Below are 18,725 nucleotides of genomic sequence, written 5' to 3' on the forward strand. Positions count from 1 at the left end.
AGAATGTGTTGGTGCTATATAAATGTAAATTAATATTATTTATTATTAAGATTGCATAATTAATGTTTCTAGACCCCTGTTCCCATTACAGAGGAGGACTTGTTCAGTTACTTTCTATCATAGTCTGTGAAAGTTATAGAAATAGCCATAATCCTATTAGTAATAATGTATTGTGACTGCACAGAAAAGTCCTAATGCTCACATGTATATTGATCACATTTTGGCATATCCAATAAAGTCCTTCAATGGGAAAATCACTTAAGGGGGTGTGCACATTATTTTCCACAAACATATTCATCATTTGCGATTTTTTTAATGTCAATTTTCATTTTTGTATTGTGGTATTCATTGCTGTTTTTTTGATCAAATCCTTTTTGATCAGCTGGCACACGCGGTTTATGAATTTTGTGCAAAGTCAAAAACTGTCTTTATATGTGGCTTTCAATATTTTTAAGACAACAAGATGCACATTTTGTAAAATGGTGCAAAAAAGTAAAAAAAATAAGTAGCGTATGTTAAATCACTCCTGAGAGATAGACTGAAGTACATTACAAATAGTGACAAATTTTGCAACTTTTCGAAAAGATGCAATTGATGCATCAGGCAAAAACATCTGGAAATCCTAAACACCACCCACAAGGTCAAAGATAAAAAACAGTTGAACATATATAAAATAAAATTTAAAAATGGCATAAATTAAAAGAAGAATTTGTTCGCTAAAAGCTAAACAAAAAATGCACAAATGTGATGATGATCCGGCCTCTATGATCTTCAAGCTGTCAACACTAACCATAGATTGTATGGAGTCGACATTTGTAATGCAACAGATATCCTTCAGAAGCTAAACGTTACGCACAGGAAAGTCTAGAAAGCCTCTAGTTTTGCACTTCTACAGAAAAATACTATTTTCCCTGTAACGCATTTTCTTCATGTTCTACAATTCATTCTACAGAAATTCCAAAAACAATTAGGTGGTATTGATGTAATACTGGCCATGTGCATTCGATGAAAAAAATATAGCCACTAGTACATGACTATAAAAGACCAAGCAAGTGTCAATATCTAGCACCTCTGAAATATCATCAATGCTTTTACAAGTAGTATATGCCGGTAGCTAAATTTTTTTCTAGTGGCAAACACTAAAATTATTAGTGCTTGAGAAAAGAGCTCTTGATTTTCATCTTTTGTTGCCAACTGTTTTGGCTTGAATTGCTTCATGGACAGCGGCTGAGATTCAGACTAAGGCCATGTGCCCACGTAGCGTTTTTACGGCCGCGAAAACGCTTGTAAAACCGTCTGCCATGCAAAGTAATGTGAATTCGGATGTGCTGTTCCCATGATGCGCTAATTAGCGCGCCGTATTCGCATTGCGTTGCAAAACACAGCATGACCATTTCTACCGCGATTACGCTTCAAATTCGCGGCCATTGAGGAACATTGAAACGCAGCAAACCTGCAGGTATATGTGGATTTGCTGCATTTCAATTAAATTCAATGGCCGCGAATTTGAAGCGTAATCGCAGTGCGTGCGGTACCCAGGATGAAGAGGAGACTATAACTCCTCTTCCTCCCGGCTACCACACGGTGAAAAAAAGAAATATAAAAGTTAAAAATAAAAAAAACCTGTATACTCACCTCTCCGGTCTTCTCCCGGCCGCGTCCTTTCTCCTCGGCGTACCGCGGTGTACTTGCAGGACCTGCAGTGACGTCATTTAGTCAGCTGATGGTCACGCGACCGCTGACGTCAGCGGTCAGGTGATGGTCGCGTGACCATCAGCTGACTAAATGACGTCACCGCAGGTCCTGCCAGTACACCGCGGGACGCCGAGAAGAGAGGATCTCCGCCAGGAGGAGACAGTAGAGGTGAGTATAAAGGTTTTTTTTATTTTTAACTTTTTAATTCTTTTTTTTTTTTTTACTATAGATGCAGCATTTAAAGCATCTAAATTGGTCACACAATATAAATCCATGCTGGTTGCATGGATTTATATTGTGTGACCAACTTGTCAAGCACTTTTCCAAGTGATGCTCAAAATCGCTGAGAAAAGTGCTTGAAAAAACCCATGCGAAAACGCATGTAATAAAGCTGAAAAAACGCTTCTCTCTGGCAAAAACGCTCTGCATCAAATCTGCTACGTGGGCACATAGCCTAAGGATTGATGTCTGCATCTGATCTGGGTTTTGTTATGTACTTTGTACAAAATGTGGCTATTAGATGCAATTGCATCAAATCAGTTCAGTAGTTTTCGCTGAGCCAATTCCATCAAATCAGTTCATTAGTTTTCACTGATTAGTATGATACAATGGGAATTTATTAAATATCATATTCATAACTACACAATTTCCAGATGTCCACTTACAGGATACACTGACGAGCAAAAGGGTAACCATGTTCATCTTGACTATCTCATACATAAATTTGACTTACAACTATTTAGCATATGATTAGTTATGCAGATTCTTGTCACGTCACTGCATTGTTACTGTTTTGCTCCTGGTGGAGAAAAAATTTGTTTCTTCCTGTATACTACAAATTACAACCTGTTACATTCCCTAATAGCTCAGTGTGTTATTAAGTTGAATCCCAAGCAAAAGGTCACTGGTTCGAATCAAGGACCAGCCATGAAGAAGATTTCCCAAGAAAAGAGAAACAGCATCATCCAGCTCATTGATCTCTCGGCCAAGAAAATTGACAAACTGCATTATGTGAGTGCCATGACAGTTGGAAGAATACGAAGTAAAGATGATTGTCTATAAAATGATGGTGATCTCACTTTCGAAGCAGTAATGGATCATGAGATATGGAGCCTGAAAGTCAAAAGTTCAAAACATTGTTACCCTTTTGCTCGTCAGTATATATGTTTGTAACTGCATAGATGGGTCCATTTACAGCAGGGATCAATAATAAATCTTTATATCATTATATGATGTCTCATAGAAATGAGTGGATCTTTTGAAATGAAAATTCGACAGCTTAATCAGATTTTCCTCAAACATTTGATTTGCGGCAAATGTCAACTGTGCAAAGCCTGCAATTGTATGGAAAATGTGTGTATAACATTGAGGTCTCATAGGACTGTATTGATCCCCTTTTGAGCTCTATCTAGCTAGGGGAAAATGAAGCAACCAGTGGTAACCAATAGTTGTAATTGAGAGGCAATATATATATATATTTTACAATATACACAGCATGAATTATTCAGTTGCTTTTAAATTTTTGGAACGTGGAGATTTTTCTTTTGTTTAAAAAATTGCTTACCCATGTCACAATGCAAGAATGCAGGAAGCACACATTCTGTGACACACAAGCCTTGATTTCAGGATTTTTCTTTAGAAGCAAAAGTTAGGACAGAAGAGCATTAAATTGCCCTCTCTGTTTGCAGTATGTGAAGAATAATAAAATGCTGTTAAGGTTCTGTTACTGCATAGATCAATCAATTGCGACAGATCAATCAATTTACAATCACACTGACTATGCAGGTCCAGGACCTCCCTATCACATGAATCTTTGAATTATTATGCACAGACTGAGACAACCAATCACATTTTTTAATATGCTTCAGCGCTGCAGTAGTACTCCATAAACAAATTTTGGCCTTTTTCTATCCCTATGTGGAATGACAGAGCCTTGCCCTCAGACCTCATATTTCTAGCCTGTAAAATCCTAAAATGGCGCTATTTGGCTAGACTTCATCTTTTATACGGGCTGTGATAGTCCCCCCCACTTGCTACTGATAAGATTCTACAGTGGGTATGGAAAGTATTCAGACCCCTTTACATTTTTCACTCTTTGTTTAATTGCAGCCATTTGGTAAATTTTAAAAATTCATTTTTTTTCTCATTAAAGTACACTCTGCACCTCATCTTGACTGAAAAAAAACAGAAATGTAGAAATGTTTTCAAATTTATTAAAAAAGTAAAACTGAAATATCACATGGTCATAAGTATTCAGACCCTTTGCTCAGGCACTCATATTTAAGTCACATGCTGTCCATTTCCTTGTGATCCTCCTTGAGATGGTTCTACTCCTTCATTGGAGTCCAGCTGTGTTTAATTAAATTGATAGGATTTGGAAATGCACACATCTGTCTATATAAGACCTCACAGCTCACAGTGCATGTCAGATCAAATGTGAATCATGTGCTCAAAGGAACTGCCCAAGGAGCTCACAGACAGAATTGTGGCAAGGCACAGATCTGGCCAAGCTTACAAAAGAATTTCTGCATTACTCTAGGTTCCTAAGAGTACAATGGCCTCCATAATCCTTAAATGGAAGAAGTTTGGGACCTCCAGAAGTCTTCCCAGACCTGGACGTCCAGCCAAACTGAGCAATCATGGGAGAACAGCCTTGGTGAGAGAGGTAAAGAAGAACACCAAGATCACTGTAGCTGAGCTCCAGAGATACAGTAGGGAGATGGGAGAAAGTTCCACAAAGTCAACTATCACTGCAGCCCTCCACTAGTCAGGCTTTTATGGCAGAGTGGCCCAACGGAAGCCTCTCCTCAGTTCAAGACATATGAAAGCCCGCATAGAGTTTGCTCAAAAACACATTAAGGACTCCCAGACTATGAGAAATAAGATTCTCTGGTCTGATGAGACGAAGATAGAACTTTTTTGTGATAATTCTAAGCGGTATGTGTGGAGAAAACCAGGCACTGCTCATCACCTGCCCAATACAATCCCAACAGTAAAACATGGTGGTGGCAGCATCATGCTATGGGGGTGTTTTACAGCTGCAGGGACAGGATGACTAGTTGCAATTGAAGAAAACATGAATGCGGCCAAGTACAGAGATATCCTGGATGAAAACCTCTTCCAGAGTGCTCTGGACCTCAGACTTGGCCAAAGGTTCACCTTCCAAGAAGACAATGACCCTAAGCACACAGCTAAAATAACAAAGGAGTGGCTTCAGAATAACTCTGTGACCATTCTTGACTGGCCCAGCCAGAGCCCTGACCTGAACCCAATTGAGCATCTCTGGAGAGACCTGAAAATGGATGTCCACCAACGTTCACCATCCAACCTAACGGAACTGGAGAGGATCTGCAAGGAAGAATGGCAGAGTATCCCCAAATCCAGGTGTGAAAAACTTGTTGCATCATTCCCAAGAGGACTCATGGCTGTACTAGCTCCAAAAGGTGCTTCTACTCAATACTGAGCAAAGGGTCTGAATACTTATGACCATGTGATATTTCAGCTTTTCTTTTTTAATAAATTTGCAAAAAATTTCTACATTTCTGTTTTTTTTTTCAGTCAAGATGGGGTGCAGAGTGCACTTTAATGAGAAAAAAAAAAACTTTTTAGAATTTACCAAATAGCTGCAATGAAACAAAGAATGAAACATTTAAAGGGGTCTGAATACTTTCCGTACCCACTGTATGTAGACGGGAGGAGGGAGGTGCCAGAGACAGAGCTCCTCCCTCCTACTTGCCCTCCTATCTAGATAGAATCTTATCAGTAGCAGCTGCCATCTCCTATCTCAGTAATGGGAAAGTCTGTCTTCACTGAATAATAATTTTGATAACGACTGATCAATTCTGACAGAGAAAGAATCAAATTTCTCTGATAAGATAAATTACAAAGTTGCTTATTTTCAAGTATATTACTGATTTTTTAAATAAAAATTAAAACGATTGTTACTCTTTAACTCCTTTACGCCCCAGCCTATCTTCACCTTCCTAACCAGGCCAAATTTTACATTTCTGACCAGTGTAATTTTATAAGGTGATAACTCTGGAATGCTTCAATGGATCCCAGTGATTCCAAGATTTTTTTTTTGTGACACATTGTACTTATTTTAGTTGTACATTTAGGTCGATCTTTTTAAAGTTTTTTTTGTGAAAATATTGGAATTTTGGCAAAAAGTTTGTAAATTTCACAATTTTCAAACTTTTAATTTTTATGCCTTAAAACCAGACAGTTATATCACACAAAATAGTTAATACATAATATTTACCACATGTCTACTTTACATTACCATAATTTTTAAACATAATTGTTTTTTGTTAGAAGGGTTGAAAGTTTATGAGCAATTTCTAATTTTTCCAGCAAAATTTACTAAACCATTTTTTATGGATCACACCACATTTAAGGTGACTTTGAGTGGCCTATGTGACAGAAAATACCCAAAAGTGACTCTATTTTAAAAACTGCACTCCTCAAAGTGCTCAAACACATTCAAGAAGTTTATTAACCATTCAGGTGCTTGACAGGAATTAAAGCAGAGTGGAAGGAAACAATGAAAATGTTACTTTTTCCCACAAAAATGTTGCTTTAGTCCCAAATTTAGCATTTTCACAAAACTAACAGGAGACAATGGACATCAGAATTCGTTTTGTAATTTCTCCTGATCAATACCCCATGTGTGGTGGAAAACTACTGTTTGGGCAATGGCTCAGCTCAGAAGGGAAGGAGTACCATTTAACTTTTTGTGTGCAAAATTGGCTGGATTAGATATCGGACACCACGTCGTGTTTGCAGAGCCCCTGATGTGCCTAAACAGTGGAAACACCCCTCAAGTGACCCCTTATTAGAATTTACACCCCTTTGTGAATTCAACTATGGGTGTAGTGATCTTTACACTATGGGATTTTTCCAGAAACAAACACACAGTGGAAGTTGCAGAGTGAAAATTGCAAATATGCCATTTTAGTGCCCACTACATTTCTGTGCTCAATACATTGTGCCCAGCTTGTGCTTCTGGAGGCATGCACCAGTAGATTAAGTAGGCTCTCCTCACTACGTTAATGTCAAACATTGGGATGCAAACTGCATTTTTAGCACATTGTGGGGCTCAGAAGGGGCTTTTGGATTTAGGAGCTATTACTTCACTAGATTTTTTTTGGTGGGAGCCATGTCGCTTTTCCAAAGCCTTTGGACACCCCCCAAATGTCTGTTAACAGGTGATGGACCCGTGTGGGCACTTGTTTTTTTGTGGTTTGACTTGAAACTTTTATTGGTGGCATTTTTGGGTAGAGAACATTTTGGATCAGTTCACATTTATCATGTGCTCTAAGCTGAGCACTTACATCAGGGTTTCCATCTAAATACTGTATCTGAAACACGTTTTTCAGATGAAACCCCCAATGGATCCATTCACTAATGAGTCAGCAGAATTACTTTTGACTCATACACAGTGACTCCATCTTCCTCTTTATAGGGAATCTTCCGTCAGAGGTTCCGTATGAATCACGTGTTTCAGAGATTTACACTGAAATTCCGGTGTCAGCGCTCAGCGTAGTGCGCTGGATAAATGTGAGCCAACTCTTGCTGCAATCTTTGGGAGGCAGAATAATCAAATCAACAGCAGGTCAAGAACTGCTTTTATTTATTTGTTATGCCTTTCCTCATGCAGTATAAGTGAAAAAAACTGCTTTATTCTTTGGGTCGGTTTGATTACAGCAATACCAGATTTATATCAGTGTTTTATGCTTGGCAGCTGTCACACACTAAACGCTTGTTTCACAAAAAAAGTTTTTGCATCGCGGAGAGCTATCATTTTTCTGTATTTCTGCTGACAGTCATATGTGGGCTTGTTTTTTGTGGGATGAGCTGATGTTTTTATTGATACCATTTTCAGGCACACACCATTTTTTCTCACTTTCTATTCAGATTTTTGGGAGGCACAATGAACAAAAAACAGCAATTAAGGAATTAATTGTCTGTTGAGGTTTTTTTATGCTGTTCTGTGTGTGGTAAAATTGATAAGACAGATTTATTCTTTGGGTTAGTACGATTACTGCGATACCACATTTATAGTTTTTTATGTTTTGCTGGTTTTGCACAATAAAAGCTATTTTGTAGAAAAAATGAATTGTTTTTGCTTCACTATATTCTGAGAGCTATAGATTTTATATTTCTTCCCTGACAGAGCTGAATTGTGGCTTTTTTTGCAGGACAAGATGATGTTTTCAGCAATACCATTTTTATTTACATGTTTGATCATGTTTTATTCCACTTTTTGTTCAGTGGTTTGATGACAAAGCATAGTTTTTTGCGACTTTTTCTTTTTAATTTTTTTTACCGTATTCACTGAAGAGCTTAAGTAGTATGGCAGTTTTATAGCTCAGGTTGTTACAAATGCGGCAATACCAAATATGTGTCCTTTTTTTTTAAATTTATTTTTGTTTTTACATAAATAAATCTATTTAATGGTTTAATATGAAAAGAAAGCAAGGAGAGCGGTCCTTGGTCAGATCAATGGGGAAATCCCATGTGGCAAAGGTGAGTATGTTCACTCACCTGGACTTGTCAGCATCATGCACAACATTGGTGTAAGCAGGGAAGGACTCTCCTATGGTTACTCACCCTCTGGATCTTCGGATGATGAGGATCTTGATGGACACAATATGAATTGAAAGGATAAAACTATAGGACTATATTGCACAGTGCTGCCATCAACTGGAGAGGAAATGGTTTGAATAAAACATATCTTTATTCAAGCTACGCGTTACAGAGCTGATCCAGCTTCTTCTTCAGGCTCATACAATACAAGTAATAAAGGCTGACTGATACACCTTCCACAGTGATGTCAGAAAACAGTTTTTTGCTTGTTCTGATCACAGCTCGAGCAAGGGACAATGATGAGGGCAGCGTTCAGCACCCGGCGCTTGGGAGCAGCGCTAACTGTACAGCTGATTCCCAGGCACTGGTACGTGTCACACTGATGACACATGGATGTCACACTGATGACACACGGATATCATCCGTGTGTGTTCAGCTTGAGACATTTTGTGGACCGTGCAGCTTGTTAAAAATGGACATGTCTACGTGTGGAGCACACGGACACGCAGTCCGTAGAAACACACTGACATGTGCGCAGACCCATAGGTTTGAATGGGTCTGCGTGTGTCATTGTCTCCAGTACGTGTGGAAACTGTCACCACACTTAACGGGCACACTGACGTGTGGAAGAGCCCTTACTCAGCAGGTCAGCATGATTATGGCGATCCCAAATTTATATTGTTTTATTTATGTTTTTTTATACTTCTATAAAATAAATGGACCAAAAACTTTTTTCTGGTGTTGCCGAAGTCTGAGAGTCACAAGTTTCAAATTTTTTCCGCCATTGGGCTTAATTTTTTTGTGTAACAAAATTTATTTTTCGGCCCACTTTGGGGCACAAATAACTTTTTCGTTACAATTTTATATAAAAATTACACTTTTTATTACAATTTTTGTGAAGTAGAAGAAACAACAACAAAAAAATTCTATATTTTTTTATTTTTAAACACCATTCAGTATAATCACAATACGATAATGACAATACCAAATATTACTGGTAGCTTTTTTTTTAATGACAATAATGGTAATGACAATACCGGTAGCTTTTTTTTATTTCACTATTTTTGCTAAAAAATATAAAAAAAAAACACTTAAAAAAAAAACAAAACATTTTTATAGCCACGATTTTCTGAGACCCCTGGCTTTTTAATTTTTCTGTTGACAGAATTGTTAGGTGCATACCACATTTTGATCACTTTTTATTATATTTTTGGAGGGGATAATCAGCACAAAATTGCAATTCTGGCATTGATTTTTCTATTGCTTTTTTTGTTCTCCATGTTGCAAAAATAAAGACAATTTTTTTAATTTTGGTTTATAGTATAATTATTATTATTATTATATTTTATGTTTTTGTACTTTTGCACAAGAATATTACCTTAAAAAAATCTTTTATTTTTAAGCAGATTCTGAGAGCCAAAACTTTGTCTTTTTTCTTTGTTTATGGGTCCATAAAAAAATCAGGTAGCACTCAGATGCCATCTATGGGCTGTCCATGTTTCATAGACTTTTTGATGTACAAAGGCAGCATCATTCATTTAACAAACTACCCAGTGAATTATTGAATAGAAGCATAGATAAATTTGTGAATGAGGGTAATAAAATGTTTGCATGTAGCTAAACAGTGTGCCCCCAGAGTCAATGTTATTGGTGGGCCCTTTTCACCTCAGTCTGACACTGATTGCTGATATGTTTACCAAATCCAATTATAGGTTTTCATTCCAGATTATTGGCTTTTTTTAGCATTTACACTGCTGGGATTAGAGTTCAATCCTAGAGGTTTCAGTGGCTGTCAGTTACATGTTATACTAATAATGTACAGTGAGGTAAATTAACAGACATTGACATTCAGAGGGACATTGATTGCAATTGCACCAACATTTTTGTCCGAATTGCAACATTTCATTGTTGCAAATGCCTAAGTCTAACATCAATTTTTTACTACATTTATTACATCAATTTTTAGTACCTGCTCCAAAACTTAAAATGACAGGAAAAGTGGATGTGGTACGACAAATTTTAGGATTCTTTATTTTTGCAGAAAAATCAGAAAGAAAATAGCTATCTTAAAAAGGCATGGAAGAAATACATTTATGTTGCATCCATTTAAAAGATGCATAAAAAATTTGCAATTGTCATAAAAATTCGACATTAATCGCATGATTTGACACTGTAGATCTCCTGTTCTTTTCTAACATTGAGAAGTCTAATAAGTTACATGCATAAAAAGTCATAATTTGGGCACAATTTTGCAACTTTTGACTTGCAATATTTGACACATTGGATTCAAGCTCTTGTCTGGAAATGTGTTTTCTTGCTTAAAAAGGTTACACTGGCATAGTTTGCTCCAAATTTATCCTTAAGGTGAGAAATTTGATAATATGAAGTGTTGGAGTTGATTTGAGTACACTAGAGATTTGGTGCAAATTACCATTTTTAATACATCTGGGTCATTCTTTCTCACTGTTATTTATATTTCTTTTTTTTTTCTTTTTCAGCTTCAGATTCAAAATCTTCAGACTTCAAATAAGAAGACTATGGATTCTAAAGATATAAATTTGCTTCACATAAATAATAAAGTTTTTCAGTGTGTGAGTAAACGTGTATGGACAGACATACTTTTACAGATATACAAGGTGAGAAGCCCATTGATAATTGTGACAATTGATATTTACAGTATACAGTGGGGAAAAAAAGTATTTAGTCAGCCACCAATTGTGCAAGTTCTCCCACATTAAAAAGATGAGAGAGGCATGTAATTGACATCATAGGTAGACCTCAACTATGAGAGACAAAATGAGAAAACAAATCATTGTCTGATTTGGAAAGAATTTTTTTTCTAATTTTGGTGTAAAATAAGTATTTGGTCAATTACAAACAAGCAAGATTTCTGTCTCTCAAAGACCTGTAACTTCTTCTTTAAGAGGCTCCTCTGTCCTCCACTCATTACCTTTAGTACTGCCACCTGTTTGAACTTGTTATCAGTATAAAAGACACATGTCCGCAACCTCAAACAGTCACACTCCAAACTCCACTATCGTGAAGACCAAAGAGCTGTCGAAGGACACCAGAAACAAAATTGAAGCCCTGCACCAGGCTGGGAAGACTGAATCTGCAATAGGCAAGCAGCTTGGTGTGAAGAAATCAACTGTGGGAGCAATAATTAGAAAATGGAAGACATACAAGACCACTGATAATCTCCCTCGATCTGGGGCTCCACACAAGATCTCACCCCGTGGGGTCAAAATGATCTCAAGAACGGTGAGCAAAAATCCCAGAACCACACAGACCTAGTGAATGACCTGCAGAAAGCTGGGACCAATGTTACACAGGTTACCATCAGTAACACACTACGCCGACAGGGACTCAGATCCTGCAGTGCCAGATGTGTCCCCCTGCTTAAGCCATTACATGTCCGGGCCCATCTAAACTTTGCTAGAGAGCATTTGGATGATCTAGAAGAGTATTGGAGAGTGTCATATGGTCAGATGAAACCAAAGTAGAACTGTTTGGTAGAAACACAACTCGTCGTGATTGGAGGAGAAAGAATTCTGAGTTGCATCCTAAGAACACCATACCTACTGTGAAGCATGGGGGTGGCAACATCATGCTTTGGGGCTGTTTCTCTGCCAAGGGACCAGAACGACTGATCCGTGTACATGAAATAATGAATGGAGCCATGTATCATGAGATTTTGAGTGCAAACCTCCTTCCATCAGCAAGGGCATTGAAGATGAAACGTGGCTGGGTCTTTTAGCATGACAATGATCCCAATCACACCACCAGGGCAACGAAGGCGTGGCTTCGTAAGAAGCATTTCAATTTCTAGGCCTGGAGTGGCCTAGCCAGTCTTCAGATCTAAACCCTATAGAAAACCTTTGGAGGGAGTTGAAAGTCCCTGTTGCCCAGCGAAAGCCCCAAAACATCACTGCTCTAGAGGAGATCTGCATGGAGGAATGGGACAACATGCGTGCCAACCTTGTGAAGACTTACAGAAAATGTTTGACCTCAGTCATTGCCAACAAAGGATATGTAACAAAGTATTTCTTATGTTCTGCAACTTAGAACTAAGGAATAGGAGGGAAAAGCTGTCCCTGCACTGAGACTCAGCTTTACCCTATGCTGGGGTGGGTGCCCTATTCCTCATGAATAGCCCCACCGAAACTCCTGCACTGAACTCAAACGAAGACATGTAGGAAAGGGAAAGGGGTCCCTAAAAGATCTAAGAACTAGAAGCAAAAGCAGGAGACCTCCTAACTAAAAAGTTAGTTGCAGAAATGAAAATTAAAAGAAACAAAACTGGTGGAACAAGAAGTCCCAGGATAAAAATAGTCCAAAGCAAGAAGAACTAAACCAGGCTACTTAGCCAGAGTACGAGCGTTACAACACTGATGTCCAGCAAGGAATGGGGGCCAGGTGCTGGGTAATAAAGAGTGCAGAGATAACGTGACCAAGAAACCCAGCACCAGAGGAAAAGACTAGAAGCCAGTAAACCACAAGAAAATGGCCGATAGAAAAACAACATAGATTAACAGTACAGTACTAACAGTACCTCCCCTTTTACGAGGATCCTCCGGATCCTCTAGGCCGAGCCTTATCAGGAAATCTCCTGTGAAAAGCCTTGATTAGCCTTGAGGCCGAGACGTCCTCGGCCTTCACCCAGGAATTATCCTTGGGGCCGAAACCTCTCCAGGACACAAGATACTGTAATCTTCCTCTATGCCACCTGGAATCCAAAATGCGAGAAATCTCAAATTCACCGTCCTCATCAACAGGAGGAACAGTAGGCTTCGCCTGCTTATCAGGCGTATGCGCCTTCTTAAGTAACGACACAGAATTAATCCTCCAGGATGAGGGAATGCCCAACCTCACAGCTGCCGAGTTGACAATCTGAACCACTTTGAAAGGACCCACAAATTTAGGCCCCAATTTTTTAGAAGAAATTTTCAAACGAAGATTCCTAGAGGACAACCAAACCATGTCCCCAACAGCAAACAAGGACTCCTCTCTTTTTTTGTAAGAATACCTTTTGGATCTCCTGTTAGCCTCTTTAAGGATCAGGCGTACACTGGTCCAAACCCTCTCCAAATCACCAGAAAAATTGTCCTCCTCCGGTACAGCAGCCCCAACTTTGGAAAATGGACCAAAAGATGGATACCTGCCAGTACAGCAAAAAAAGGAGAACAACCAGCCGAGGAAGAGGTATGATTATTAAGAGCAAACTCCGCAAGTGGTAGAAATTCTGACCACATTTCTTGGTTGTCTGCCACAAAACATCTCAAAAACTGCTCGACATCCTGGTTCTTCCTTTCAGTCTGTCCATTGGACTCTGGATGATACCCCGATGCGAATGACAAATGAATTTTCAATCTGTCACAAAAAGCACGCCAAAAGCGAGCTACAAACTGTGGTCCTCTATCGGAAACAATGTCCATGGGAACACCATGGAGCCTGACAATCTCCTTCACAAAAGCCTTAGCAAGAAAGGAAAAATTGAACCAGGCAAAAAACAGTGCCCACCTAGCCTGATGGGCATTCAAACGTTTAGCTGCGTCCAGATAAATTCTTACGATCAGTGAAAACCTGTATAGGATGTCGAGCCCCTTCCAAAAAATGTCGCCAATGCTCGAACGTGAGTTTAATAGCCAACAACTCACGATTCCCAACATCATAGTTGAGCTCTGGCTCAGAAAATTTTTTTGAAAAGAAAGCACAGGGATGCACTCCATCCTCATCCTCCTGGGACAGAACTGCCCCTACGCCTATATATGAGGCTTACACCTCAAACAAAAGTGGCTTGGTCTCATCCATCTGGATAAGAACAGGAGCAAAGCTGAACCTCTCCTTGAGATACTCAAAAGCTTCAATAGCCTCAGTGGACCATTGGACTGTATTAGCACCCTTCTTGGTGAGATCAGTAATGGGTTTAGCGATGACAGAGAAATTCTTTTTGAATTTCCTGTAATAATTGGCAAACCCCAAAAACCTCTGTACGGACTTCAAACCCTCAGGCTTCGGCCACTCCAGCACAGCCTGAACTTTCACCGGGTCTATCTCAAAACCATCACAAGAGACAAAGTAACCCAAAAAACTAATTTTCTGGACAGCAAACTGACACTTCTCCAATTTAGCAAAGAGTGTGTTATCTCTCAGTATCAGAAGAACTTCGCGGACTCTCTGCCAATGAGACTCAAGATCCGATGAATAAATCAAAATGTCATCCAGATAAACAATAACACTCCTACCGATCAAGGGTCTCAGAATGTCATTGATGAAATTTTGTAAAAATGCAGGAGCGTTAGTAAGCCCAAAAGGCATCACCAAACACTCAAAATGTCCTTCCGGGATGTTAAAAGCTGTCTTCCATTCATCTCTGTCCTTTACCCGCAGCAAATTATATGCCCCACGAAGGTCAATCTTAGAAAACCATTTAGCTCCGGTCAATTGGTTAAACAAATCCGGAATAAGTGGTAACGGGTAAGGATTGCGCACAGTGATCTTATTAATCTACTGAAAATCCAGACATGGCCTAAGACCCCCGTCCTTCTTTTTGACAAAAAAGAACCCAACCGCCACAGGAAACTTAGAGGGTCTTATGTGACCTGCAGCTAAACTAGTCTGAAGGTACTCCTTCAAAGCCTCCCTCTCGGGAATTGTCAGATTAAACAACCGGCTCTTAGGGAGCTTAGCATCAGGGACAATGTCAATAGCGCAATCGTAATCTCTATGAGGTGGTAAAGCTTTCGACTCCACCTCCGAAAAAACCCTCCAAAAATCCTGAATGGGTTCAGGTAACTCACAACAGCCGCAATGTGAACATTACAACACTTACCATAACACCCCTGACCCCAGGATCTTATGGAACCAGACGACCAGTCCAGCAAAGGATTATGCACTTTTAACCAGGGCAAGCCCAGGACGACCAGGGAAGGCAACTTAGCAAGTGAAAATAAGTCAATCTGCTCCTGATGTTCCATATTTATAGTAAGCGGAAACACAGTGACCTTTCAAAGAATGCTCCCATGCTCCAAGGGAGTATTATCTATCGCCACCACAGGAAAAGGAGACGTCAAAGGTTCAGAATCAAACTTGTACTTTTCAAGAAATTGTTGATCAATCAAATTAAGTGCAGAACCACAATCCACCATAACCTGAAACTCAATCAAACGACCCTGACAGGTGGTATTACCAGGAAAAAACACCCCAGCAGAACGTAAAAACGCAATGCGAATGGGAGTGTTATTTCTACTGACCATTTTTTTGTCTTTTTTTAAGCGAACCTCACATTGCTTTAAAAAATGATCAGCCTTACCGCAATACAAGAAAATTCCCTCAGAGAACCTCCTGTCCCTCTCCCTGGAACGGGATGACATTACCCCGACCTGCATAGGTTCCCCAGTGTCGGCAGGAATATCGTGAGAAACAGAATCCAACAATACAGGAAACTTCTCCTCATTCTGTCAAGCCCTCAACCTTCTATCCACACGGATAGCTAACTCCATGGCAACTTGCAGAATATCAGGTGCAGGGAATGCAATGAGCAAAACTTTAACCCTTTCACTCAAGCCTGCCAGAAACTGAAACTTGAGTGCAGGGTCATTTCACCTGACCTCTACAGACCATCGTCTGAACAGGGTGCAATAACTCTCAGCATCAAGAGAACCCTGTTTGAGACGTCTAAGCTCTGCCTCAGCTGATGCAACCCGATCAGGATCATCATATAGCAAACCCATGGCATCAAAAAATGCCTCCACAGACCTCAGACAATGATCATCAGGAGACAAGGAAAACGCCCAGATTTGAGGTTCCTTACACAATAGAGACATAATAATTCCTACACGCTGTAGTTCACTACCAGAAGATCTAGGTCTGAGCCGAAAATACAACAAACAAGCATTTTTAAATGAAAAAAAATCCTGTCGTTTCCCCGAGAAACACTCAGGTAATCCTACTTTAGGTTCTTCATAGCATTCTGCAGGGTATTTACTCACATACTGCTGAAGATTGGCAACCTCCAGAGTCAGCCCTTGCAAGCGTTGAGCAAGCTCCTGGATGGTACACATACTGGAGAAAATCCAGGAATAGGAGAGGAGAAAAAAACGAAACAAAAAAAAAACAAAAACCACCCCCCTTTTTTTTTTAAACGCCGTTGGACTGATACTGTTATGTTCTGCAACTTAGAACTAAGGAATAGAAGGGAAAAGCTGTCCCTGCACTGAGACTCATCTTTACCCTATGCTGGGGTGGGTGCCCTATTCCTTATGAATAGCCCCACCGAAACTCCTGCACTGAACTCAAACGAAGACATGTAGGAAAGGGAAAGGGGTCATTAAAAGATCTAAGGACTGGGAGCAAAAGCAGGAGACCTCCTAACAGAAAAGTTAGTTGCAGAAACAAAAATTAGAAGAAACAAAACTGGTGGAACAAGAAGTCCCAGGATAACAATAGTCCAAAGCAAGAAGAACTAAACCCGGCTACTTAGCCAGAGCATGAGCGTTACAACACTGATGTCCGGCAGGGAATGGGGGCTAGGGGCTGGGTAATAAAGAGTGCAGAGATCACGTGACCAAGAAACCCAGCACCAGAGGAAAAGACTAGAAGCCAGCAAACCACAGCAAGATGGCCGATAGAAAAGCAACATAGATTCTAACAGTATTGAGATGAACTTTTGTAATTGACCAAATATTTATTTTCCACCAAAATTTGAAAAAAATTTCTTTCCATATCAGACAATGTGATTTTCAGGATATGTATTCTTATTATGGTCTACCTATGATGTCAATTACTGGCCTCTCTCATCATTTTAAGTGGGAGAACTTGCACAATTGGTGGCTGACTAAATACTTTTTTCCCCACTGTATAAGTATATACAGGAGATACTAACTACCCAATCTGATACATGGAAAGGATGTCCTCTGTCTCTTTCCATGTATCAGGCTGTTTTTGCTCTCCAGTGTGCTACATAGACAATGGAGGAAAACTGATATGAAAATGGATAGCATAGTTTTCTATTGTGTTCTATGAATCTTTTTTTGGGGTGGTGCAACGGGGGAGATTAAATTGAATAATCCTTTAAAAATATTCATCACACATTTATCTTTGCCTGGCTAAAAAATAGACATATTTTGATATTTAACAGCATAGTAATAACTGTAATGCAGTTTCCAGGTTATCCAGCCAGGAAAATTTGTTTTTCTTAAAATAGCAAAGTAGTCCCCTCACAGATTCCTCACCGATCCAGCTGTGATGGTTCCCAGATCCCTCTCTAATCTCTAATTTCTGCTCAGCTGATGTCATCCTAACCTGGGCTCGTGAACACTGCAGTCAATCATTTTGTGTAGTGGGTTACTGCTGCAGACAGTAATTGGCTGCAGCGTTCACATTACTGGCTTAGGACATTATAGCTATAGCATTTAGAAGAGAAACATTGCAACTGGAGTGGCAGTGGAATCGGTGAGGTCTATGACCTCTTATATCAATTAAAGGGGTTGTTCAGTACTTTATATTACGCCCCCAATGTATCCCCTCGGGGCCCCTAAGGATTTTTGTAATTGACTCGGAGTATAAGTGACGCGCCCCCTGGGACATATTCCTTTTTGAGGGGAATACCCGGCACCGGATCAGATGGGGGGTTGTAGTCTCCGAGCGGCTGTGACCCGGTCCCGTGCCCAGGGCGTCAAGCTCAGTGTGATGTGGCAGTTCTACAGATGTTTCTAAAGTTCTTTTGTGTCGACTACGCCACCCGTTGTGATGCGGTCACTGTGGCCGCCGCTGCAGCAGGGTCCGCTGAGGCTGATGGTGGGTGCGCAGCTTGGTGGGATAACCCCCAACGGGAGGGGTATAGCCTCAGAGGGGACAGGCGCAGAGGATGGGGGTTGTGGTGGTGTAGTGCAGACGGCAGTGAAGACAAAGTCGGGTTGTGCAGTTAAGGGTGTTTACTTACTGCAGATGTTGTACTGGTCACTCCAGCTGTTAGTGACCACCCGAGCCGTGCTGCGTCCACCAGGTCCTGGATCCAGCCAACCCCCAAACAAGTCCGGAGCGTGGCCCTGAGCTCTCCCTCTGTCCTTTCTTCAGCCGTCCCCACCAGTGATCCACCTAGGTCCAGCTCCCTCGGGCCTTCTGTTGGGACACCCTTGGCCCTGGGTTCCCTGACCCTTCATGTGGTGTGCCTTCGGGGTGAATGTGGTGGGTGACCGTGACAGACACTGCCCACGGTCTCCGGTCTCTGGCTGGGGATTGTTTTTACCCCCACCAGCTTGGGTTCCGGTACCCTGATGCTGACTCCTCACCCGGTGCTCTGATTTGGGTTCTTGGGTCCCTTCTCTTCTGTGCTCTGGGTCTTTCTCTTTTCTCCTCTCTCACTCTGGGTCTTGATCTTTCTTCTGCAACTGACTCTCTGCGTCTGACCCTGATTCTAGTTGGTGCCCACCTTATATACA

The 18,725-nt window shown here is 40.3% G+C and overlaps 1 protein-coding gene across 2 annotated transcripts in view; it reads left to right on the forward strand.

The window, feature by feature from the left end:
* Positions 1–18,725, forward strand: part of CFAP47 (cilia and flagella associated protein 47) — a 1,117,227-nt gene that overhangs the window by 306,057 nt on the left and 792,445 nt on the right. For both annotated transcript variants that reach the window (XM_073664712.1, XM_073664711.1), the window contains exon 33: positions 10,782–10,919. In XM_073664712.1, the coding sequence (XP_073520813.1) occupies positions 10,782–10,919 (138 nt within the window). The remainder of the gene's footprint in view (positions 1–10,781; positions 10,920–18,725) is intronic.

This window comes from Phyllobates terribilis, unplaced genomic scaffold (assembly GCF_046119375.1).
Source record: "Phyllobates terribilis strain yellow unplaced genomic scaffold, ASM4611937v1 Scaffold_2__4_contigs__length_985480577, whole genome shotgun sequence".
Lineage (NCBI taxonomy): Eukaryota > Metazoa > Chordata > Amphibia > Anura > Dendrobatidae > Phyllobates > Phyllobates terribilis.